Source organism: Diospyros lotus, chromosome 15 (assembly GCF_014633365.1).
Source record: "Diospyros lotus cultivar Yz01 chromosome 15, ASM1463336v1, whole genome shotgun sequence".
Classification (NCBI taxonomy): domain Eukaryota; kingdom Viridiplantae; phylum Streptophyta; class Magnoliopsida; order Ericales; family Ebenaceae; genus Diospyros; species Diospyros lotus.
Genome location: NC_068352.1, coordinates 2894910 through 2919472, shown reverse-complemented (window position 1 = coordinate 2919472; position 24563 = coordinate 2894910). Strand labels below are relative to the sequence as shown.

Sequence of the window (24563 nt, the reverse complement as noted above, 5' to 3'; positions counted from 1 at the left end):
AAATTCAAGTGTTCATTGTCTTTTTTTTTTTTTGTAGATTTCAAATAAACTGCCGCCTAACCGTCCAAATGAAACGAATGATGCATAAAAGTTTGAAAGATAAAAGAAACGGTTAGGTTGGGCTGTGCCTATGGTCATGTGAACCGGCGCCGATCACGGCGGTTCGCAGATTCCGGTGGGGAATTAAGCGGAAAGAAGAAAAAGAGGAGGCTATGTTGGATAAAGACCACACCAAGCTAGATTCCGGGTCTTTCCAGTTATTCATTAATTATTATTATTATTATAATATTATTTTACATGATATAATCTTATTATATTTCAGTCAGTCAATGCAATTAATTCCCTTCTTTTCAACCCATCTCTCTTTAATTTTTTATTATTGCACTATCTATTTTTTTATAATTTATATTAAAAAAAATCGTAAAACGGGTATGATTTACGTTAAGACATATCCCGAACAATCATAAAGAAAAATAAAGAAGAACCACAAAAACAAACTAACGAAAAACTAACTTTATAATGTATTAACATTAAAATATACAGAAAACTAACATCATTAAGTTAGATCCATAATTACTTATACCTAAGTCTTTGGAACTCTCTTGAGTTTTCTCAATTGCATTATTCTTCTTCCTCTCTTTTATTAACTCTGACTTGGATTTAATAGGAACATACTCTGAGTTATTTGTCTTGTCAAATGCAAAATTCTTATTCTCCGATCAACCTTTTTTTGTCTTTATTCGCAATATCTATCTTTGTTTTATCAACACATTCTCGTTCAATAAAAAGATTCAATTCTCAAAGAGAAAGTATATCCATATTCTCTTTCATAAAAGAACAAAATTTTACGAAAATGTTATATGGTTCGACACTTGATTCATATTCTACATTGATATTTTGTACATTTATATCGATATGGTATAAAATACAAGATATCAATAAAGAGTATCTTCATAAAATTTATACATGCCCTGACGGTTTCAATGAATTTAAAAATAATTTTATCTTTATAATTTTTACTTTTTTTTCACTTTTGAAATTCTAAATCGAGCAACTAAATAGTTATCAAATGATCAACTAATTAGAATTTATATAATTAATTTGGGTTAATAAGATGAATTAACCTTTAATATATATTAAGTATAATATTAGAGCTCACTAAGAAAGGTTAGCCAAGAATCTTATTACTCTTTAGTGGGTGTTTGACTCTTCCATTTTGCTAGTCAAACGAAGTTTATAAGCTCCTAATTAAAAGACTAGAATGCCCTCCATAAAATGTAAAATTTACGACTTAAAACCCTAGAGTTTAAAAGCTAAAACACCCTCTTACTCCTACACATTTAATTAAGATTTTTTTATGTAATTTTTAATATTTTATGCTTATCAAGACCCGAAATTTAAGAGGAGAAAGATAGTTAATGTATCCACAATTACCCAAATGCTTGTTGTTCTACTCACTCACTTGAAACACTATGGGGCTAGTGGTGGTAAGAGGCAACACATAGAGTGAGACAAAGTCTATAGGTCTAGTAATTAGTTTAAGCTTTTTAGGGGGGTAATAGAACCTTGATTTCAGGGATGATTGTTCAATTTAAACAACAATCACCCATTTATTCATGTGCCTTTTAATTAATTGATGCCCTTAACCTTGCTTTTTAAGTCCTCTCTTAGCTATAGTCAATATATAATTAATTTGCCTAGTCCCTATATGTTAATATGGGCACATTATAGCAAGATATTGGACTAATTATGGCCACAGCTCCATCACACCCTTCTAATCACTTTAGAATATATATATATATGTGTGTACTAAATGTTATTTAAACATTCAATTTTGATATTGAGACTATATGTTAGTGTATTATATATTTATATTGATGTGATACACATATAAGTGAGTTTAAATGTTACTATTTGAGATATTTTTTATGTTATAAGATTTACGAATTTAAGCGAAAGGTATAATAAAATCTTGACGGTGTATAGGCGGGTCACTTGGGTCGAGGACAAAACAAATTGTTTTTGAATTCTTTTAGGTGACTTTTTCCTTTTGCAAGATAAAAAGGGAAAAGTCTAAGAGCATGATTAACCTAAAAGAGGTTTTCAATTGCTATTCGAGATAGCAATTGAATAACTCACGTTCGAGTTTGGTCCAAGCGCTTAATTATCTATTGCTTATGAGTAAAATCTCTTAGTCAGACTTTCTTGATAAGATTAAAAGTTCTATAAACCAGTAGATTATATGACTAAGACATCATTAATTATAAAAAATAGTAAATATGGGTCTCTAATATTCAAACATTGATCAACTTTAAAATTTTACCATCTATCATTAGTCCCTTTGACTTCCACCTAAGTGATCCTTTTAGGTGACATTGAGTAAACCTTCCTAACACTTAGTTTTCTCAACCCAAAAAAAAAAAAAAAAACATTTATACAAGTTAATTACCCTTTTGATGTTGGGGGAAAAAAAAAATAATAAGATTAATTAAATTATCTAAATACACGTTTAACATATTTTATATATATATATCTTTAAAATCGCAAGAATTGTCTCAACAATAAAGACGTTATATTTATCTCTTCAACATGTAAGATTCAAATCTCGATAAAATCATACTCTACGTATATTACACATAATTTGTAAATCATTACATGTACTCAATGAATTTACTTAATCGATTATAACGTTACAAAAATATTATTAATTAAGACAAATAAGTAAACAAAACTAATTTAATTACATTAAAAAGATAAAAACATTTTCAAATGGGCAATGTAAAATGGAAATGTTATTTCGACCCATAATTTTTATACTTTATCTTTCATTTGAGTAATTAACCCGCATAATGGTTACTCGCAATAGCGATGATACGACAGCATATTAATAACACGAGTTGGCATTTTTGTTGCTAAAAAGACACAAAAATATAGGAAAGAAAGGAAAGCAAGGGAGGGGATTGTGTGGGTTTTGTTTGTCTCTTGTGGTAAGAGATGATCGATGAGGTTTGGTAGTTGATGACCCGACTTGCCCTAAACCAAACAAGGCACAACATGATGAGAAAAACACAATCTAATCACCATTGCATGGTTTATACTGTATGAATCATTTCTTCACGTAATACAATCACAAGGCCATTTTAATTAATTAATTAATTAATTAATTATATTTACATTTCCTTTTAATTAATCAAAGTTCCCTCACTTTGTGGTTTCCTTTTGTTTAGTAACTGTAAACAGCAAATCCGGCAACCAAAAGCTGATTAGATTAGATTAATTAATTATAATTAATTAGTTCTAATTGCATCCTAATTTAAAGGATTTTGATTAATTGTGAAAATCAAATCGAAGCTATAGAGATACACGGATACACACATAGATACAAGTACAAGGGCAAAGCTCCACCGCCATGATCTCTATATATATTGAGTTCTGAATGTATAGCTCTTCGGCAACAGAATTACAGAAATCGCTTTCTCTAGGTTCCATTTCTATCGGCCAACGGAGGAATATGATTCCCGCCGGCGACAACGTCGTTGTGTCTACGATGAAGCTCGAGAAGTTGCTTAGCATGAAAGGAGGCCAAGGAGAGGCCAGCTACGCCAACAACTCTCAAGCTCAGGTTCCGGATAATTATTCTCGCGCGCGCGGCTGTTTGATTTTCTCTAGATTTTGCTAAAGCCTAATTTGTTATCGGACTCTGTTTTAAACGATTTCCGGCGGATTTCGTGGCCGCCGGAGATGGAAACCGGCGAGAAGTTTTGTTGATTTGATGTATGTATGTATGTATGTATGTATGTACAGGCGAAGCATGCTCGGTGTACGCTTCATCTTCTGAAAGAGACGCTGGACAGAGTGCAACTGGAGTCGCCGGAAGTCCCGTTCGTGGTGGCGGACTTGGGATGCTCCTCCGGCACGAACACCATATACATCGTTGATGTGATCGTCAAGCACGTGATCAAGCGGTACGAGGCCGTGGGGTGTGAGCCGCCGGAGTTTTCGGCTTTCTTCTCCGACCTGCCGTCGAATGACTTCAACACTCTCTTCCAACTCCTGCCGCCCTTGGCCAGCAATGGCGGCAGCATGGAGGAGTGCCTGGCGGCGCCCAACGGCCACCGCTCCTACTTCGCCGCCGGAGTCCCTGGATCCTTCTACCGGCGCCTCTTTCCGTCCAGATCTGTTGACGTCTTCTACTCCGCATTTTCCTTGCACTGGCTCTCTCAGGTCAGATACACATTTTCTTTGATGCTTCTACATTTACTGTTTTTAGATTTGTTTACAACAGATTGCAATTCGGTCGAAATCCTTTGTGATTTTGAATTTAAACTGATTACCAATAATCTCGTCTCGTGATCGGCCGGGCTTGTGATTATCTACACCGAAAATATTCAGTCATTTGTTTCTGATTATTTTTCTGTCCAAATTCATCTTAATTTGCGGGTAGTGAATTTAATTTCCATCACAGAATAACATATAGGAAAGGAATGCATATAGCAATAGTCATAAATATATTTTGGTGGTATATATTTTTATATAGATATTTTGTAAAAATATCATTTCTTATTTAAAACACCTGTATGTATACCCATATACATATGAACATATGAATTCATGCATTTGAATGGCCTATTGTTGTCTAATTGTCCCCTAAGTTCTTTTGTTTCTCAACTCACATGATTGCAATGACTGACTCTCCTCTCCATCAGTCATAAATATATATATATTTTTGTCCTTCTACCCTTATCCACGTTCTGACATTTGATATGCGTGTTTGATTGACATAAAAAATAAAATATTTTTCAGTTAAATTTTAACTTTGGGTGTTTAATTGACAATTTTTTTTATAAAATTTATTTTTTATTTAAGTACAAAAATGTCATATTTTTTACAAAATCAAGAAAAATCAATTCTTAGGGATATATACGTTGGTTTTGATTTTCCATGAAAATTGAAATTTATTTTCTTTTTCATGTAATCAAACACACAATTCATTTGTCCGAGCAAAAGAAATGTTTATTTTAATAATTTTAATTGTTAAAATAAGGAAAGGCATTATAAAACTTACTTGAATTAATAATAAAAGTGTTTTCAACATTGTTAGTTGGGGTACCACCTTGTGGTCTATTCTCCTTTTGATATTAATTCATTTATTGTCTGCTTCCTTCCGACGGTTTCTGAACAGGCTGATGCCGGCAAGTGCGACACTAAAGTTTCTATTTTCTTATACTAACTTATAATTATAATCATACATTAAGACTTCATTACGTACGCAATTAGCCAATTACCGTGCACGCATTGGACAATTAGGCCGTCAGGTGGGCTACATAATACTACACTTTTTTGTCGTGAGACTTGCATGGCTCCAATTCCACTTCCACGTCCTTAATTAGGACCTATATTTTAAGGTTAATTATTCGATAATTGTGGTCCACCTAATCATCTTTAAAACTCAGCATCACTTCCACTTGCATCCCCACTATATATGGAATTTGCTAAATAGTGGGTATATATATATATATATAATTATGGAAATGTTAATACATAACGTAAGATATAATAATAAATACAGAATTTTATTATAAATGTTAAGACTTATTTCCAAATAACATTTTTATTTAATAATAATATATATATATTTTTTGTATATACTTACTAGTTAAGAAATAATAATTTTTATATGGTGAGACGGCTACAGGTGCCTGAAGCGGTGATAGACAAGAGATCGCCAGCCTACAACAAGGAGAGGGTATTCATCCACGGGGCGACGGAGGCGACGGCGAACGCTTACCGGAAACAATTCCAGGCGGACCTGGCGGCGTTTCTGAGATCAAGATCCGAGGAGATGAAGCGGGGGGGTTCAATGTTCTTGGTCTGCCTGGGCCGGACGTCCGTGGACCCCACTGACCAAGATGGGGCCGGGCTCCTCTTCGGGACCCACTTTCAGGATGCCTGGGATGATCTTGTCCAAGAGGTAATCATTTCCATTTTGCATATTAATCATCCTATAATTACTTAAATAATTAAATTTTATATATAGCTAGAGAGAGAATACCATCAAAAGCGAGTAGAAAAAGGAAGTTAAGAAATATAGAAGGAGAGGAGAGGAGAGGAGGCTATGATGAAGTGTTGGGGGATACAACGCCATCGGCGATCTTGAAATGGGATGGGAATGGCGGTGGTCATGATTAAAAAGGTTGTGGGGGCGTCGGATGGCGGATGAGATTGGGTTTGTCTTGTTTGATGCATGGACTGATTGTGGCCTTCCATTTGTCGAGCAGCATGCTAGCAGTATCATAACCAATGGCTGGTTGCTGGGGCCCACCCAAATTCACCATCCTTTGAATATGTTCGCCATCTCTACTTCCGATCAAACTTCTATCATCACTCTCTCTTTCTCTTTGCCTCATCTTCCCTCTCTTATCTAAAAAGAAAACAAGTAATTATTATTATTTTAAAAAAAAAAGATAATTCTTATTTGATTTTTTTTAAAAAAAAAAAAACGTTGTATTTTGTTATTTGTTATTAAAATCAGTTTAAATTATTGACTCAACTTTATCTCTAGTTTAATAAATATTATTCCTTCTAGTACTTCTAAGGTCTAATAGTGAAGGTAGAGATTGGAATAATGAACGCACGTACACGTACGTACAGGGGCTTATTACAAGCGAGAAGCGCGACAACTTCAACATTCCAGTGTACGCCCCGAGCCTGCAGGACTTCAAAGAGGTGGTGGAGGCGAACGGCTCCTTCGCCATCAACAGGCTGGAGGTGCTCAGAGGGGGAAGCCCTCTGGTGGTGGACTCCCCAGACGACGCCGCCGAAGTCGGCCGAGCCCTAGCCAACAGCTGCCGGACGGTTAGCGGCGTCCTCGTCGACGCCCACATCGGCGACCGCCTCGGCGAGGAGCTCTTTTCGCGTGTCCAGACCCGCGCTAGCCGCCATGCCAAGGAGCTGCTGGAGCAGCTCCAGTTCTTTCACATTGTCGCCTCCCTTTCGTTTGCTTAATTAAGAGGCGAAGAAAAATCACAAAATAAAAAAATAAACAAAAAGAAAGAAAGGGGTAATTTGGACTTTTTTATTTTGGCTCTCTTTTGTATGAAAATCAAGTAGTAGGGGAAAATAGGAACAGAAAAAGAGTGGAAAGGGGAAGGAAGGAGGATCAGAAAGCAGTTGTGTTTGTGGGTGTTTTTAGGTCTTGGCACCATTAGCATTAGCATTAACATTTGATGGTGGTTTGGTTTATGTGCTTTTTGGGTTTTTTCTTTTCTTTTTCTTTTTCTTTTTATAGAAAATATGCTTTTTGGTGTTGCTTTATAGCTAAAGGAAATTGAATAAGGCCAGGCCAGGCCGGCTATATGGCTCTGCCCCCCACCCCCACCCCCACCTCTCCTCTTTGTTTTTTCCCTTTCCTCTCGTTTTCTCATTCCTTTTTAGTTTTATCATGTGTCTAAAGTTGTATGGATGACAACAATGAAAAAATGCCAACTGCTTTTGGACTTTTAAGTCACTTCTTCTCACCCACTCTTACTTTTTTTTTTTCCCGCCTGCTTTTCTTTTTGTTATTTTTGTAATTATATAATATATATATATAACGTTTACCCACTTTTTTTTTTTATTACACTTATGACTTCTTTGTAGTTTTATCAGTGTTTATCTCTAGTGATTTGAAAATACCTCTAACAATCTCTATAATTTAGTCCTTCTAAAAAGATACTCATTTCTCTCTTAACTCTATTAAATTAATTTAAATTATATTAGTTACATATTAATTCAATCAACATAAATCCTAATAAAAAGGGTAAGCCAAACACCCTCTTAGTTCAATATATGAATAACACTTTAATTGTCATGAAATACTATAGTGACCTAAGCTTAATATACAAACATCTCAACTATATTGCTTCCTTGGGTATTACTTTTATAATTGTCATATATGTTCTACTTCTATAGTAGATAATAATTGCAACTTCAAGCAGGTACTTGAAGGTTGATTTCTAATTTGTAATACATTTTTTTAATATAAAAAATTATAAAAATTGTTTGTATTAAAAAAGTATGAAAAGACTTAAACCCACGACTTTATCTGGTGTGGGTCATTACCTGAGCAGCCCTTAAAAGACTAATTAGTAACACTTTAGACCAAGAATAAAAACATATCCGGTTTAAATTTTAGAGCTTAAGGTTTAAGATTTATAACCCATAAAAAGTATATCATTATATCCAAATTCTGAAAATTCATCAAAGTAACATGCAAATATCTTTGCTTTTAAATCTGCTTATTAACTACTTGACAATGAACTTTTCTTGGATTAAACAAACACATGCTAATTACACTTAAAAGTATGTGAAATATGTAAATGGGTACATATTATGATATACTTCACTCAAACAACAACTCCATTAAGATATGCAACATTAAACATATACTTCACTTCCTATCTTCATCTGTCTGTGAGGATAATAAAACAAACAAAAAACCCTGAAATAACAAATAAAGGATGTAATGTATTATTCTCACATTTTGACATTTTTCATGCCAAATTAAGCACACACAAACAAACATTCTCAATATACCTTTCTTGAGTTGACCAAAATTTTCCTACCTTATTGTCTCTATATAGATTTTCACAAGAATCCTTGGCTGCTCACAAAATCCTTCATCTCAAACTAACCAGAACATGAACTGTTTGTTGTAAAGTAGAAGCAGAGATATGTAATTTTTCAATCATTGTTCAAACACATAATAGTATTAAAAGCATTTCTCAAGTGATTAGCCCAAATACTAAAATGTTTTTTTTTTTCTTGAGCATGATTCTTATATTTTTACAATAATGCCAAACATGTATTAAGTGCTACAAAAAAAGAAAAAAAAAGTGTATTTAACCACTAACAATGAGTCTAAAAAAGGGAAGGAAATGAAAATTGACAAAAGAGTGTTCTTCTTGTGTTTTTTCTTTTCTTTTTACTTGATGTATTTTATATAAAAATTGATCATAATAATATAATTGTCGACGTTCAATTTTAGTCGACCGTGATTCATTAGGCCCGCAGTGAATGAGTAAATGTCAGATACAAGGAGGACGAACAAAATAGAAAGAACACAAAGAATTTTCACATGGTTCGGCCGAAACGATGCCTACTCCACGACTATACTCTGATTATTAATTCTTTCAGAGTGAAAGTATCTGATTATTCCTGTTGGTCCCTTTTTTGGTGAATTTTCACATGGTTCGGTCGAAACGATGCCTACTCCATGACTATACTCTGATTATTAGTTCTTTCAGAGTGAAAGTATCTGATTATTCCTGTTGGTCCCTTTTTTGGTGATATTTCTGCCCCCTATTTATAACGAAGGACCTTTACAATTTACATAAAATATAAAAATATAAAGATAATATAATGAGGGACAAACAGTCATTATCATCTGTATAAAATCGAGAGTGTGATCCTCATTACGAGGGATATGGCTCACCTCAGATAAAGTGAGTAGGTCCCATGCCTCCGACTGTCTAGCAGCTTTATTGTTTATGCAAACTGAAAGATTTTAAACCAGCGAGTTGAATGGTTAGGCCAGTGAATTAGGAGTATTGCTAGAAGCTCGTTGGATATTTCGTTGGAAGCTCTCTAGAAACCTTGTTGAGAGCTTGTTTGGAGCTCGCTTGGTTCCACGATCAAAGCTCGGATTTTAATGACGTATGAACTCATCCTGGCGAGCTCACTTGGGCCTTCTGGGTTTTAGGTGGTTGGACCGGTCTATTGGATTGGGTCTAGCCCATGAAAAATGGTGCAGAAAATACATATAACAAGAATGAAAAGAAAATGAGATGCTTCTCATCATTCTCCTCGAAACCCATTTCTTTTGTCTTCCTAGAATTGGAAAAGAATTAAGGATTGAAAATAAATGAAGATTTGTGTATTGACAACATTAATCTTAATAGTTTTGTAAATGTTCAAATTTATTCGCACTTAATAGCACTCCATCTTTCCATTAAAAGAGTAATGGTTCTATTACTCTTTCGAACAACTAAAAAGGGGTTACATTACTTTCTATCCCATACTCTTCGTTTAATATTTTTTCATATCGTTTTGTATTATTACTAACTCTCTTATATAAAAAGGCTATTAATTAATGGTTGGATGGGCCGAAGAGAGCCTTTTAAGGCTCGGTCTTAGGGCAGCCAAGCAACCAAAAATGGGCCCACTATGGGTAAGATGGATTTGGGTCAAGTGAAGGTTACTAAAATAAGCTATGAACGGGTAAGCGCGGGCCATAAATGTAGTGGGCCCAGAGAGTTAGTTTTGAAAGATTATTCCCAATTAAAGAATAATTCTCTGATTGGGCCTAAATTTAATGAAAGGGCCTAATGTAAACAATAAATTCCCCTCATTATTTAATTAAGATATAAATTGAAAAAAATAAAATATAAAAATATTTTTATTATATTTATTTTACAATCCTTAGAAAAAAAAATTATGTGTCTTCTTATCAAGGTTTTTTTAAATAAATTTATCTCTTTCCTTTCAGATAAATTTATTTTGATCCTTATAGATAAAAAAAAATAACATATATGTCTCCCAATACATTTCAAAAAATTTAACAAATAATTTGATAAAAATTTTAAAATATTTTACAATCTTATCTTAGGTCTAAAAATTTAATCTTACATTGAAAATTTCTTGATCTCATTTTCTATTATCTTCTTGTTTAATAAAAAATACTTTTTTAAGTTACTATGAATTTAAAAAGTTAATTAACTTCATTTGTATCATTATTTATAAATAAATAAATAATATATAGAGGTAAGTGAATCCCATCCATAAAAGAATAATGCAATAATGTAACCATATACGTGAAAACAAAGAAATAAAAGAAACACGATTTAAAAAGTTAAAGTTGAGTTCTTTTTTTTCTTTTGGATTCTGAAATATAAAATATTGCATTTCATTATGTTATTTGCGTTAGACAACTCTTATATTACCTGACATAGAAAAAATGAGAGAGGGGAGGCATGGGAACGAAATATTTTTTAAAGGAAAATGCTATTAGTACACCCATTTTGTACACCTTGGACTACAAAATGGGGTATTATGACAAAAAACCTCTCATGAGGCGCATAGAGGCGCGTGAGGACAGAAATAAAAGTAAAAAAACTTTTTTTCTTTATTCAAAAACTTAAAAGAGTTTAAAGCTTCTATACAAACTTAAGGTTTTTAATCTCTAATAACAAAGGAGCCCATTATAAAGCCTGTTTTGCTTGGTATTTGTTTATCCAGTGCTCTACTTTTTTAAGCATAGGAACTCGATTAATATTAAAGGTGTACAAATAGTTAATTTGGTTATTGATCTTAAATTCACTAATCGATTAAACTGAGCTGAGAAGTAAAATCAAATCGAACCGATTCACTCAAAAAATTGAACTAACCAATAATCGAAAAACTCGAATCAAAAAATTAAATCAAAAAAACATAAAAAAAAAAAAAAAAAACCAAAGTAGCAATAAAAAACATACAAAATCGAAAAAAATAAAATTATTTTATAAATATCAAAACAATATCGTTTTAAAATTCAGTCAATTTGATTAATTCAGTTCTTCCAACTAAAAAACTAAACCAAAAACCAACCTTTTGAAAAAAATTAACTACACCGAACCGATACAAGAATAAAACCAAATAAAACCAACAAATTCAGTCAATTCAATTCGGGTAGATTAAACTTTTATTCTCCCCTATAATCAAGTATGCTACTGTACTTATAAATGTTAAAATGGTAATATAATCATTAAAGGTGATATATCTCACCAAAAATTGTCTTTTTTTAAAAAAGCATGGGAAGTCCTACTTCTACCTAAAAACAATTTTACATGCTTTCTTGAAAAAGCAATTGTGCTTCAAATAATACTTTACCAAACACTAGTTTTTTACCACCAAAAAAGAAAACAAATAAAAAATATTATACTTTAAAATACACCAATACCAAACGGGCCCTAAAACCCATAGTCCTTGCTACACAAAAAAAAAGTTAAAAGACAGTTTCCTTTCCTCGCAATTAAATCTCTTTCAAAGTGAAATCATTTGTAAAATAGAGAGAGATGTATTTATGAGACATGTAAATAAATACTGCAGCAACATAAGTTCAGAAACCCTTCAACTCAAACCCTATAGTTTAGATTTTAAAACAAAAAAGAAGTGCAACACCAGAATAGAACCTGGGTGCAAAAAGAATAAATAAAATAACATCCAAATTTTAAAACGTTAACGAGCCCTAAGATTTTCCAGTTAATTACACACACATAAAAATATATGTGTGATTCCAGGTAAGGATACAGGAACTCACCTCCAACGAAAATCCCAATCAACTTTACAAATCAAACCATTAAAAGGTATAACGACAAAAGAACACTGAATAACAGATGATGTTGCCCCAATCCAGATCGAGAAGATCAACTAGTACAGTAAATCACTGACCTGCTGATGGATTTGTCAGTAGTTCAAGTGATTTCTTAAGGTAGTCGACGGCTATAGATACATCGTCAAATGCCAATGCCCCAACTGCAAACCTTGCAGCCTTGTGTGCCTCGGCAATTTTCTCAGGGGTTGGCTGGTAATTGCTGTCATATTGGTACCTTTGTACAGAGGTTGGCACGGGCTCAGAAACAGTGCCATTTCTGCTGCTTGAATTGTAATGAGATGCTGCTGCTGTTGCTGCTGGTGGTGGTGGTGGTGGTGCTGCTGCTGGATAGGTCGCTGTGGTAGGAGCTGATGCAGTTGAATAAGTATTATCACCGCCCTGATAGTAGGAGGGGTAGTGAGATGGGGCTGCTGGAAGGCTGGCATCCGTGAAACTAGGATAAGATTGAAAATTGGGATATGAATAGGGGGAAACTTCATGAGAAGAATAATTTTGCGGAAAATGTTTTTGTGATTCTTGAGGATAGGGCCCTTCTTGAGGGTAGGTTTGATGATGATATGGCTGAGAGTAAGTAGAAGTTTCTGATCGGTTGGTCGAAGAAGGTGGATGCAAATCATGAGAAGGATAACTTGCAGTGGGATAAGAAGGTGGTGATGGATTTTGCGAAGGGGATGGTGGGATATCTGCAGCATGCTTGGGGTTAACTTCGTTATAGAACTGAGGCGATGGTGGGATATCTGCAGCATGCTTGGGGTTAACTTCGTTATAGAACTGAGGCGATGGTGGAATATCTGCAGCATGCTTGGGGTTAACTTCGTTATAAAACTGAGGCGATGGTGGAATATCTGCAGCATGCTTGGGGTTTACTTCATTATAGTAATGAGGTGATGGATCTGGCTCCTGTGCAGCAGCAGGTTTTACAGGTGGATCATTTCTACTTGGTTCAAGATCCTCCTGCGTAGAAAAGAATTCATCATAATCCTCAAAAATATGTGAACAATATAAAAGTATGTCCCAATCAAAGTCCAAAAATAATTTTAAAATTAAAATATAGAAAGCCTCCGCCTTTATATATATATACTCCTATTTTCCAATCAAGGTCCTAAGATACTTCAAAAACCAAATCGCTATTTACAAACAGAAAACAGTGGATTCTGTAAATCAGAGTCTCAAGGGTACTACAGATCCCCAACAACCATTTTTACCATCAAAGACAGTAAGGCACTACAGATAGACATGCATGAAGCAAAACCCCTATTGAGGCTAAATTTTGTCCTTCCAGATAGAAATTGTCCAAGATTTTCTTATGTTTCAATTTGGTGACTTGGATTAAAGTCAACTGGACAAGTTTCTAGATGAGTTATTTATATCAACCAAGTTTTTGAAAGATGACAAACTAGAAGGAATTCTTTGTTATAGCATCTTGTTAGTTGTGCTCTTTTCCTATTCGTTTAACAAGTAAAGCATCTAGTATGGTCTTTGTTGCCACATAAAGAACTGCATAATTCCACTCACTAGGCATACTGAGTTTCAAATCATACATATTCACCACTATATGTCCTTGATGATGCTGAAAAATCGTTATCACCACCAGGGGGACCTGGTACAGGTTTCCTTCCTTCTTTCACAGCTTTTCTTATATCCGCTGCTTTCCATGCTGCATACTTCTGCTTCTGCTCAAGCTGTTAAACCAAGAATCATAAACATGAATATAAAACCCACTGTAGCAAAGTAAATGTTTATTGAAAAAATATTATAAATATAATTAATACAGGATGACAACCAAGGGCTCTGAGACTCACATCAGGCTGAAGTTCACCAAACTGATTAAGAATTTCAAAAAAGACGCTTGCTGCATAAAATGTCTTTGCTGTATTCCTGTAAGGAGGCAACAAGTAACTCTCTCAAACAATTACATCAAATTGAGATACAAATGAAAAGGCAAGGAAATGTGGCGCCTATGACCTTGGCCTTAGTCACCGGCTTAATGATAAGGGATCTTTGTCCAACAGCGTTAGTCAAGATTCAAAACCTTTCTCTAACTGTAACTCCAAAGGTATTCCAGGGAATAAGATCAATAGGAAAAGGATGGTCCAGGAGTCAAAATAAGCAGGCCTCCTGCTTCTCAAGAAAGTAATCTATTTGGGTAGTAGTTGGCTATGATGTGCAGTGATCTCATATGCCATGGCAAGATTAAAAATAACTTTATCATCTTTATTTCTTTCTTCAAATCCATAATCTCAATGCGCATCTCTATACCCGTTCCCTTCTTTCTCACAAGACCATTTAAATCACCTCCTATAATGATCTTCTCTCCTGTAGTTACTTCTCATACCAACCCCTCTAAGTTTTCTCAAAATGGTCTTTTATCTCCTTACTAACCCAACTTGCAGTTGCAGCGCATAATATGTACTAACAATATCTATAATTCATTTCCTAAAACAACTTTAGTTACATTAATTTTATCTCCTATTCTCTTTGCATCCACTACCTCATTTGTTAATGTTTAAATCCTATCCATAATAATCCCCACTCCATACTTGGCCTAATCCTTCTCTGACTACCAAAGTTATATCAAGATTCTGTCAATATTTTTGGCTCTCTCCAACCCATTTCATCTCTTGAAGGCACATATATTAATTTTCTCCTTATAATAACATCCACTGACTTCCATAGATTTTCCTATCAAAGCCCCAATATTCCATGATTCAATCGTTAATGTATAGTATTGGACTAACTTCTTTACTCGCATCCATTCATGAAAATGCAAGAACCCTTGTAGATTTAACACTACATCCAAGCACCAATAACAGCCCTGGCTCATTTTTCACTACATACAGGCAGTGCAGCCCACCATGACAATGGGTTATGCCCCAACAATTAGTCATTTATCTAGAAATCATATTGTTTGATGCAACAAGTTTTACGATGGTTATTGGCTACCAAAAGTAATCCTCCTTTAGAAATAAATAATTACAATCCCAACCATTAAGACATTTGTCAAACTCTTAAACATGTTATACCATGTAGTATCTTTTTCAAGTCATATAATAATAGCAAACTATTACACGTAAAATATTCTTGTTTTTATCAATTTGTGGAAGGAATGACACAAAATAGCAACAGATGTGCGTCACTGAAGTTGTAACCTTAAGGCACTTGCAAAGAAACATAAAACTTGACATATATCCATATGTTTACCAATCATTCTCAAAAGAAGAGGAAAAGGAGAGAGCTCAAGTTTCTAATAACAAAAAATTGCAAGCGGTTTTATAAACATCTTCAGTTAACTAAGAAACACTGCTTAAACATGAGACACCGAGTTTGCAACAAAGAATACTACACTTAAAACATTTTTCTAATACATTCATGTAACAAGCAACAAAGAAACTAACTTTGAGACAGAGAATCAAAATGACCTCTTAATGAGCAAGGGCCAAAAAGTTTCAATAAGTTTAGTACGTACAAGTAATTAAAACTTCTACAATAAAAAATTTAAAAAGTTCAGAGGTGTAATGTTGTCTAGTTCATCTTAAGAACATTTTAAAAAATGCAAACTCTGTCAGGAAAAAGAATGACAAATATGCTAGAAGCATTACACTGCAAAGAGGGATACAACACTGAATCATATGATGAATATAAATTGTTGCATTATTCATTTGTACTAACACAAGCCTTTATTAAATAACATGATTAGAGGAACATTTTATGGGCTTTGTACTTTGTAACAGAACAATATTCAGCTAAACCATGGAGTTGAGATGCACAGAATAAGAAAAATCTCATATGTAAATCATGAAGTGCAAGTCCCAAATAAGTTTCAAGGTACAAGATGTGTACTATATGAGAGTATCTCTCAAAGTGTTGACACCTAGACCTTGAGAGCAGATACCATTTCAGCCTCAGGATAATGTTGTTTAGATAACTATCATAAAAGAAGAAAAGAAGATTATCATACAAATCTGCTCGCCCAGCCCTATCTTGCTTGTCTGCCTTAGCAAAGACATTTAAGGCAAATCCCTCCAGGTGCAAATGGTCATCAGGACCTAATTTCAGTGACTTCTTGTCCTGTAAAATAATCATATACATCGAGGAGCTGAGGTACACAAATACAACAAAGAGCACTTACCAAACATCTAGATGTTAGATTATTGCTAATGAGAGCTTTGAATTAGATTGCAATAGTACTCAGAATAGACAGATATTTCCAGGTTCAAACCCACACAACAACAAAAATTAAGTTTAACCAATATTTCATTGCCATCACAGATGCAAATTATTGATATAGATAATGCTAACATAAAATTCATATAACTATACTTCTAATTGTGCATTTAAAATTTCGATTTAGTATAACAATACATCCATCAACTAAAATTATGATCCTTAATACTGTGAAACAAAGAAGAAGAATTCATTCCCCCAACCAACAGACCACACAAGGACAAATTAGATGTTTTTCCAAAACATCTTTTATGCAGTAGCAAGTAGCAAACTGAATTGCTTGCAGGCAAACATAGGTCCCAACCATGTTGGCTGGCATTTGACCCTTTACTATCATTCTAAATCAAGTATCCAATACTCAATTAGGCAAGCAAGTTATTCCAACCACGGAATGAAGAAGACCAGTGACCAACGTTCTCAACCCAATCAACACCAAACTATTTGCTCCAATTGCGCTCCACAACCATTTGGTTCACTTGAAATAAGAGTACACTGTCATTATCTAAGTACTTAGAGGCGGGAGTATATAATGCAAGTGGCAGGGATTGCACGTGCAGGCAGTTAGGAGTTTGTTAGCTAATTCTGGAAGGGGTATCAATGTAAATAAGGTTGCTATTGGTGGTAGTATGGTCGCGGGATCCAGTATATAAGGACCCGCTCCCATGTAATGAGGCATCCAGAAAATTCAATTTGAATTCATTCTGAATTTCTCCCTCATTTCAGTCCTCTCTCTCTCAATTTTCTTATCTCTCTCTTTCTATCGGTTTCTCTTATTCTCCAGAATTCTTCATAGAATTCTCGAGAATTACTGTCAGATCTCTACGGATCTAACAATTTAGTATCAGATCAAGTCCAAGCCAGGGTAATTCAGTAGGATCAGCAATGGCAAAAGGGACTCGGATGAAGAACCTTGAGGTGCAGGTGCAACAATTCCACTCGACGATCACTAGTCTGCAAGCCCAAGTGAAATTACTAGAGATTGGATCCAATTGGAACCATAAAGCAATCATGGCGATGGATCGGAAGATGGATACCTCTTTGGGGGGCTTAGAGAGAAGGTTGGATGGGATTAGAGAGGAAGTGGGAGCTCAGATTAGGGATTAACTACAGAATTCCATGATGATGTTCGCTCACCAAAATCAAGCAATCCAATTGCCTGATTTTCCTCTTACAGAAAGAACAGAGCCGGTCCTTACCAGCCATGGAGTGCGGAATGTGAATACAGAGCCCTCCGAAATTGAGGTGATCCTAAGAGGAGGAGAGGACATTGAAGTGGATCAAAGGCGAGAGGGACCAGTTGCACCCAATCAGCCGAGGTTCCCTATGCCTAAATTAGAGATACCCCTGTTTGATGGGAGTAATCCCAAATGGTGGATGAGAAGATGTGAGCATATGTTTTGTTGGTACAATGTACCCAAGGGACATAGAGTGGCTTTGGCAGCTGCTTACCTCAATGATGTTAGGGATGCCTGGTATCAAGGTTGGTCGAAAGTGAGGGGGGAATGCCCGTGGAATGAATTTGCTGACAAGTTGTGTAAAAGGTTTGGGGATAGAAATAGAATGGATGTTGTAGAAGAGTTCAATAAACTCAAACAAGGAGGAGGGGTGTAAGCTATCATGCTCGGTTTGAGAAGCTAAGATCCACTATGGTCAATCTAAACCCCCATCTCTCTTAAGCCTATTTTGTTTCCAATTTTATGAGTGGATTAAGTGAAGAACTCAGGCCTATGGTCAAAATGTTGCACCCGAAAACAATGGAGCAAGCAACTGAGAGTGCTAGGCTGCAGGAGATTATGGCAGAAGCCATATTGAGGAAACAAAGGCAATAGAGCAGGGGAGTTGGCATGGGCAAGTAAGGGTTATGACAAGGAGATAATGAGGGTGAATTCCGAGCAGAAGGGGATGATGGTACCTATACCTATTCACTCTTCAACAGGTCAGAATGGGAAATTGATAGAGCAAATGAGGCAAGTAGGGTTATGTTTTAAGTGCAGTGACCGATATTTTCCAGGGCACCAATGCAAGAGGCAGTTGCTCTTGCTGGAAGGAGAGGATGGAGTGTGGGAAGAAGAGGAGGAAACACAAGAGGTGGTGGAGTTAAAAGGGGAGGACAATGGAGAAATCTCATTGCATGCCCTCAAAGGGCTAACCAACAACAAAATTAATAAGATAGAGGGTAAGGTGCAAGAAGGTAGTTTGATGATTCTAATTGATAATGGGAGTACCTACAGTTTCTTGGATGAGAACATTGCTAAGAAGCTCTAATGTAGACTCAAGGAAACCCAACCCTTGACAATTACTGTTGCCAAAGGCAATAAGGTGCTGAGCAAGTCAGCTTGCACAGGGTTTTGCTAGGAAATGCAAGGAGAATTATTCGAGACTAATCTAAGATTGCTTGACCTAGGGGGTTGTGTTGTGGTGCTAGGAGTAGACTGGATGAAGAACGTGAGCCCTATCAATTTTGATTTTAACAAGATGGAAGTGACCTTCGAGAAGGAAGGGAGGAGATTGACTCTCACTGGAAGTAAGGAGATAGGTTCTTGCAAGATGATTACAAGGAGGAAACTTCAGAGGTTATTCAAGAGTAAATGGGCTCAAGTTGCCCAACTATTCTCCATCCAAGTGATGGAAGAGACAGAGGGAGAAAGGGAGCAAGAGGGGAAACTACAGCTAGCCATTCATGCACCAAATCAGAGTAATTGGGAGGTACATGACTTACACAAACTTAATGTGCTTTTGGCTGAATATGAGAACCTATTTGTAAAGCCTGGTACCCTACCTCCCAAATGAACATTGGATCATTCAATTAATCTCAAACCTAACTTAGAACCAATCAACATTAGATCTTACAGATACCCTCCCCACCAAAAAACTGAAATTGAAAGAATGGTTAAGGAAATGCTACATAAATCCTTAATCAAACCTAGCCAAAGTTCCTTTGCATCCCCTGTGCTCCTTGTAAGGATGGTACATGGCGTTTTCGTGTTGACTATCGTCAACTTAACACCTTAACCATAAAGAACAAGTTTCATATTCCCATAGTTGAAGACCTACTTGCTAAGTTGAAAAATGCCACTATCTTTTCTAAGCTAGACCTACATTTGAGATATCATCAAATTCGCATAAACCCTGATGATATCCACAAGACGGCCTTCAGAACCCATCACGACTATTATGAATTCTTGGTGATGCCATTTGGGCTCACCAATGCCCTCAACCACTTTTCAATCACTTATGAACCAAGTCTTTGAACCCTTCCTACACAAATTCATTCTAGTTTTCTTTGATGACATTTTGATATACAGCCAAACCTTTAGCCAACATTTAAGGGCTACATTTGAGGTTCTCAAGTCCAACCAATTGTATATTAAGAAGTCTAAATGTGCCTTTGGTCAGAAGCAAGTTGAATATCTTGGACATGTAATCTCAGGTGCAGGGGTAAGCTTAGATCCAAGAAAAGTGGCAGCCATGGTAGCATGGCCAAGACCTGCTAATATTAAGGCTTTGAGAGGTTTTTTGGAGCTAACTAGATGCTATCGAAGATTTGTGAGGAATTATGGTGTCATAAGCCGGCCCCTAGCAGAATTATTGAAAAGGGATGGATTCAAGTGGAGTCCAAAGGCAAAGAATGCGTTTCAACAATTAAAGGAAGCTATGAGTAAGGCCCCAATACTGGGTTTGCCAGATTTCAGTAAGCCCTTTATATTGGAAACTGATGCATGTGGAATGGGGGTTGGGGCAATATTAATGCAAGAAGGGGGGCCTTTGGCTTATCTTAGCCAAGCTTTGTCCCCTAGACATTTGGGACTTAGCATATACAAGAAGGAATTATTGACGGTAGTGATGGCTGTGGAGAGGTGGAGACACTATTTGGAGAGGGGTCAATTCATAATTAGAACTAACCATGAAAACCTAAAGTTCTTGCTACATCAAAAGCTTCTTACACACCTCCAAAGGAAGGGTATGGCTAAGCTTATGGGCATGAATTACACCATATAGTATAGAAAAGGGAGAGAAAATGTGGTTGTTGATGCCCTGCCCAGGTGTTCAGAGAAAGGACAAGCGGCTGCAATTACTATGATTACATCGGACTGGTATCAAGAAGTGGAGGCCAGCTATGAAGGAGATGAAAAGATGAAGGAATTATTGGAGCAGTTGATTTTGAATCCAAATGGGCGGCCCAGGTATACACTGAATCAGGGGGTGATAAGATACAAGGGAATACTCATGATTGGTGGTTGTGAGGCATTAAGGAAGAAAATACTAAGTTCCCTTCATAAATCCCCTTTGGAAGGACATTCGGGAATTCAGAATACATACCACAAGGTCAAGCAGATTTTTTATTGGCCTCAACTCAAAAGGTATGTCACTAAATATGTATTGGCCTGTAACACTTGTAGACGATGCAAGTATGAAACAATAGCTCAACTAGGCTTATTACAGCCTTTACCTATCCCTGCACAGGCCTGGGAGAGTATATATATGGACTTCATTGAGGGCTTACCTAAATCAGAAGGGAGGGATTGCATTCTGGTAGTGGTAGACCGGTTCAGCAGGGTTGCACTTCCTTAGTCTCACTCACCCCTATATTGCCCAAGAAGTGGCCAGGGTTTTCTTGGATCAAGTGGTGAAGTTACATGGGGTTCCAAATGCAATAATTCGAATAGGGATAAGGTTCACCAGTCTATTTTGGTAGGAGTTGATGAAATCCTTGGGAGTGAAGCTCAAAATGTTTACAGCCTACCATCCTCAAACGGATGGCTAGACTAAACAAGTCAATCAGTGTGTGGAGAATTATCTACAGTGTTTATGTTTTTTGCATCCTAAGGGCTAGCATAAGTGGATCTCACTTGCACAATAGTGGTACAATTCCAGCCATCTGTTAAGACCCCCATTAAACAAACTTATCATAGGAGAATGAAGGAGGGGAAAGGGGTGGGGACTACAGGGGGCAATCAAGTAAAATGACCCAAGGCTAAAAGAGTCACAAGTTAGTTAGAAGAGAATAATCTAGCATGTGGCTGGAACGAGTGGGATGAGTAGGTATATAAGGGAGGAGAGAAACAGAGAGAGGGTTGGGGGAAAATTTGTTGAAGAAGTTGTGGGAGAGTGAAGCCCTCTTGAATAGGCCTGATTTGTGTTCTTTCATTGTTTTTGCTTACATCCATTGTGGAAGCTACTATAATTGAGGGATTCCTACTTTTTTTTGAGTTGAGGTTCAAGCTATTGTGAAGAATTCTATCACCATCATGCATCAATTAAGAGATCACCTTTCGAAGCACTATTCGGTTACAAACCTCCACTACTTCTAGCTATAGGAGAACAGACCCCAGTGGCCACTATGGTAGCATACATTGAGAAGAGGCAACAGGTGTTACAACAACTTAAGGAGGAGCTAGCTTTGGCTCAGAACCACATGAAGTATGCAGATCGTAAGAGGAGTGAAAGGGAGTTCAAGGTGGGGGAAAGGGCGTATTTGAAGCTCAGGCCAGCCCATCTCAAAGCAATTGCTCAAGGATAGGTGACCAAGTTAAGCCCCAGGTATTATGGACCCTACCCAATTGTAGCTAAGGTTGGGAATCTGGCATACAAACTGTAGCTACCCGAGGAATCAAGAATTTATCTAGTCTTCCACGTCTCTTTACTCAAGAGATATATGGGAACACAGCAAGTGGCCTCTAGCCTACCCCAACTGTCTAAGGATGCGGATGTTACAACAGAGGCCAATTCCACATTAGACCAGAGAGTCCTATACAAGCATGGAGCTCCCATCATATAGGTGCTGGTGAAGTAGTCCAATCTCCACCAAGATAGCAACACTTGGGAATACTTACCTAATTTACTTGGGCAATTCCCTCAAGCACCTCATAGTGGGATAAATGTTGGATATGTTGTTGTTGTTTTAATTCCCTCAAGCACCTAGCCTACTTAGCATTTCTTGAGGACATGAAATGTTTCAAGCAAGGGGGAATCTGTCATGATCTAAGTACTTAGAGGAGGGAGTATATAGTGCAGGTGGCAGGGATTGCACATGCAGGCAGTTAGGAGTTTGTTAGCTAATTCTAGAAGGGGTATCAATGTAAATAAGGTTGCTGTTGGCGGGAGTATGGTAGCGGGATCCAGTATATAAGGACCCGCTCCCATGTAATGAGGCATCCAGAAAATTGAATTTGAATTCATTCTGAATTTCTCCCTCATTTCAGTCTTCTCTCTCTCTCTCAATTCTCTTATCTCTCTCTTCCAATCAGATTCTCTTATTCTCGAAATTACTGTCAGATCTCTACGGATCTGACATACACATCCATGAACAAAAATGTATAAGAATGCTTTCCCAATATGTGGATATGTGAGTGTATGCATTCTCTCCTTTCTCCGTCAGTTTGTTCAGAAGTGAATCGAACAGTTAAATTATAAAAATGGATAACCAAAACCAACAAAATCATCTCTCCTGGGAATCAACCACCAAAAGAAGAATGGAAGTGACGTCCAAGGAATAATTTCAGACCTTTTCAAGTTGATTCATGAGGGAAACAAGGAGCGCATTGGTGGTTTTAGTGCGGTCGCTCTGAGGAATATTCAAGCCCCGCTCCATCGCGTACAATCGGCCTGAGAAAAATAGCAGCAATCAAAATAAAACCTAAATCAAACACAATAAAGGCTAATAAGTGAACCATAGAAGAATCAATTTAGGAGCTAGGGTTTAGAGTTGTGTAAGGTTTAAGAGAGAAAAACGAGTAGAAACTTACAGTAATAGGCGACTAGCGGTTCGTGTTTCTGCAATTCATCGGCTCGCTGGAGGTATGGAAGAAGAAGCTTCGCTGGTTCATTGTCGTTCGCCATCGTTCCAGCGATCGAGAGAGAAAACGGAAGAGAGAAGAGAGAAGGGGCCCAATTTGGATTTCACAAGGAAAGTCTTTGACAAGAGGGAAGGCGGTGTTGGTTCCAAAGACTTCTCCGATACGACGTCGCTTGTTTATAACAAAATTGAGCTTCGGTTTTAAGTATATTTCATCAAATTACCTATAAAAAATATTATTAGTACACATTTGTGTATAACTTAAGTTATATAAAGGTATATCAATAATAAAAAAAAATTATGAGACACATGAAAACGAGAGGTATTTTGGTCATAATACCCTTTTATGTAGTAAAAAATATATAAAAGTGATGTACAAACAGCATAACTCATTACCTATACATCCCGAAAAATACTATTGGTACTCTATGGGTTACATCATGGGTTACATAATGTAGCTAAAATATTCAAAATACCCCTCACCCAAGTGATGAAGTGAGGCGATGAGACACATGACTAAAATACCTCTCACTTAAGGCAATAAAGCAGCATGAGGCATTGAGGCGCGGTAAAGTGCAAGAAGTATTTTTATCATTTATAATGTATTATGTAACCTATGAAGTACCTACAATATGGTCCATACGTCCCTTTCTAGTGTCTGCCTACAATTATCTGTCTTAGCCATTCAACTTCTATCAGATGCCCTCCCTTGATATTGTGGAACTACGATGCACGAAAATATTTCGGAGGTGTTACTTCAATTTTTTTGATACATTTATGTTTTTCAAACATTAAAAAATATTTTAAAATTTTTATTATTTTAAAAATATTTTAGGATCATTTATAATATTAAAAAATTATTAAAAATGTATTTCTAATTTAGAAACGTATTTCTTTTCATGAAGAGCTTATAGGCAGATAGAGACAGAAATTTTTTTATCTCTAACTCAAAATTTTTAATTTTTTAAAAATTTGTTCAAATATATTATGAAATTTATGTCTATTTTTAGATTGAATAATTATTTTTTAATATTTATAAAAATGCCTTTGTATTTTTTTTATTTATGCATTTCTCTCGTATATTAATTTCTTATTTTTTAAAAAATAGAATTTCTCCATTTTTTATTTCGTATC

At 36.0% G+C, this 24563-nt stretch overlaps 2 protein-coding genes across 3 annotated transcripts; one reads left to right on the top strand and one right to left on the bottom strand.

Moving 5' to 3' along the window:
• Nucleotides 1-3368: 3368 nt before the first annotated feature.
• Nucleotides 3369-7356, top strand: LOC127791509 (indole-3-acetate O-methyltransferase 1). Its single transcript, XM_052321427.1, has 4 exons — nucleotides 3369-3622; nucleotides 3805-4224; nucleotides 5696-5971; nucleotides 6652-7356. The coding sequence occupies exons 1-4, from the start codon at nucleotides 3437-3439 to the stop codon at nucleotides 7003-7005; spliced, it is 1236 nt and encodes a 411-aa protein (XP_052177387.1). The 5' UTR covers nucleotides 3369-3436; the 3' UTR covers nucleotides 7006-7356.
• Nucleotides 7357-12111: 4755 nt separating this feature from the next.
• Nucleotides 12112-23561, bottom strand: LOC127792074 (protein HOMOLOG OF MAMMALIAN LYST-INTERACTING PROTEIN 5). Of its 2 annotated transcripts, none has more exons than XM_052322405.1 (6): nucleotides 23380-23561; nucleotides 23139-23239; nucleotides 16368-16477; nucleotides 14212-14287; nucleotides 13951-14082; nucleotides 12112-13363 (listed from the first exon to the last, which is right to left on the bottom strand). In XM_052322405.1, exons 1-6 carry the CDS (start codon nucleotides 23471-23473, stop codon nucleotides 12458-12460), a joined length of 1419 nt encoding a protein of 472 aa, XP_052178365.1. In that variant the 5' UTR covers nucleotides 23474-23561; the 3' UTR covers nucleotides 12112-12457. The 2 variants fall into 2 exon arrangements, with proteins under 2 accessions (XP_052178365.1, XP_052178364.1); XM_052322404.1 differs by having other exon boundaries at nucleotides 12114-13363; nucleotides 13951-14091; nucleotides 23380-23559.
• Nucleotides 23562-24563: the final 1002 nt, after the last annotated feature.

Bases quoted from the DNA above. Each gene is read 5' to 3' on its own strand.
- LOC127792074 (XM_052322404.1), bottom strand. From the start codon at position 23,473: ATGGCGAACGACAATGAACCAGCGAAGCTTCTTCTTCCATACCTCCAG. The intron at 23,240-23,379 runs GTAAGTTTCTAC...TATTTTTCTCAG, and splicing joins ACCGCTAGTCGCCTATTACT to GCCGATTGTACGCGATGGAG. The intron at 14,288-16,367 runs GTATGATAATCT...GCCTCCTTACAG, and splicing joins AGGGCTGGGCGAGCAGATTT to GAATACAGCAAAGACATTTT.
- LOC127791509 (XM_052321427.1), top strand. From the start codon at position 3,437: ATGTATAGCTCTTCGGCAACAGAATTACAGAAATCGCTTTCTCTAGGT. The intron at 3,623-3,804 runs GTTCCGGATAAT...ATGTATGTACAG, and splicing joins CCAACAACTCTCAAGCTCAG to GCGAAGCATGCTCGGTGTAC. The intron at 4,225-5,695 runs GTCAGATACACA...AGACGGCTACAG, and splicing joins CCTTGCACTGGCTCTCTCAG to GTGCCTGAAGCGGTGATAGA.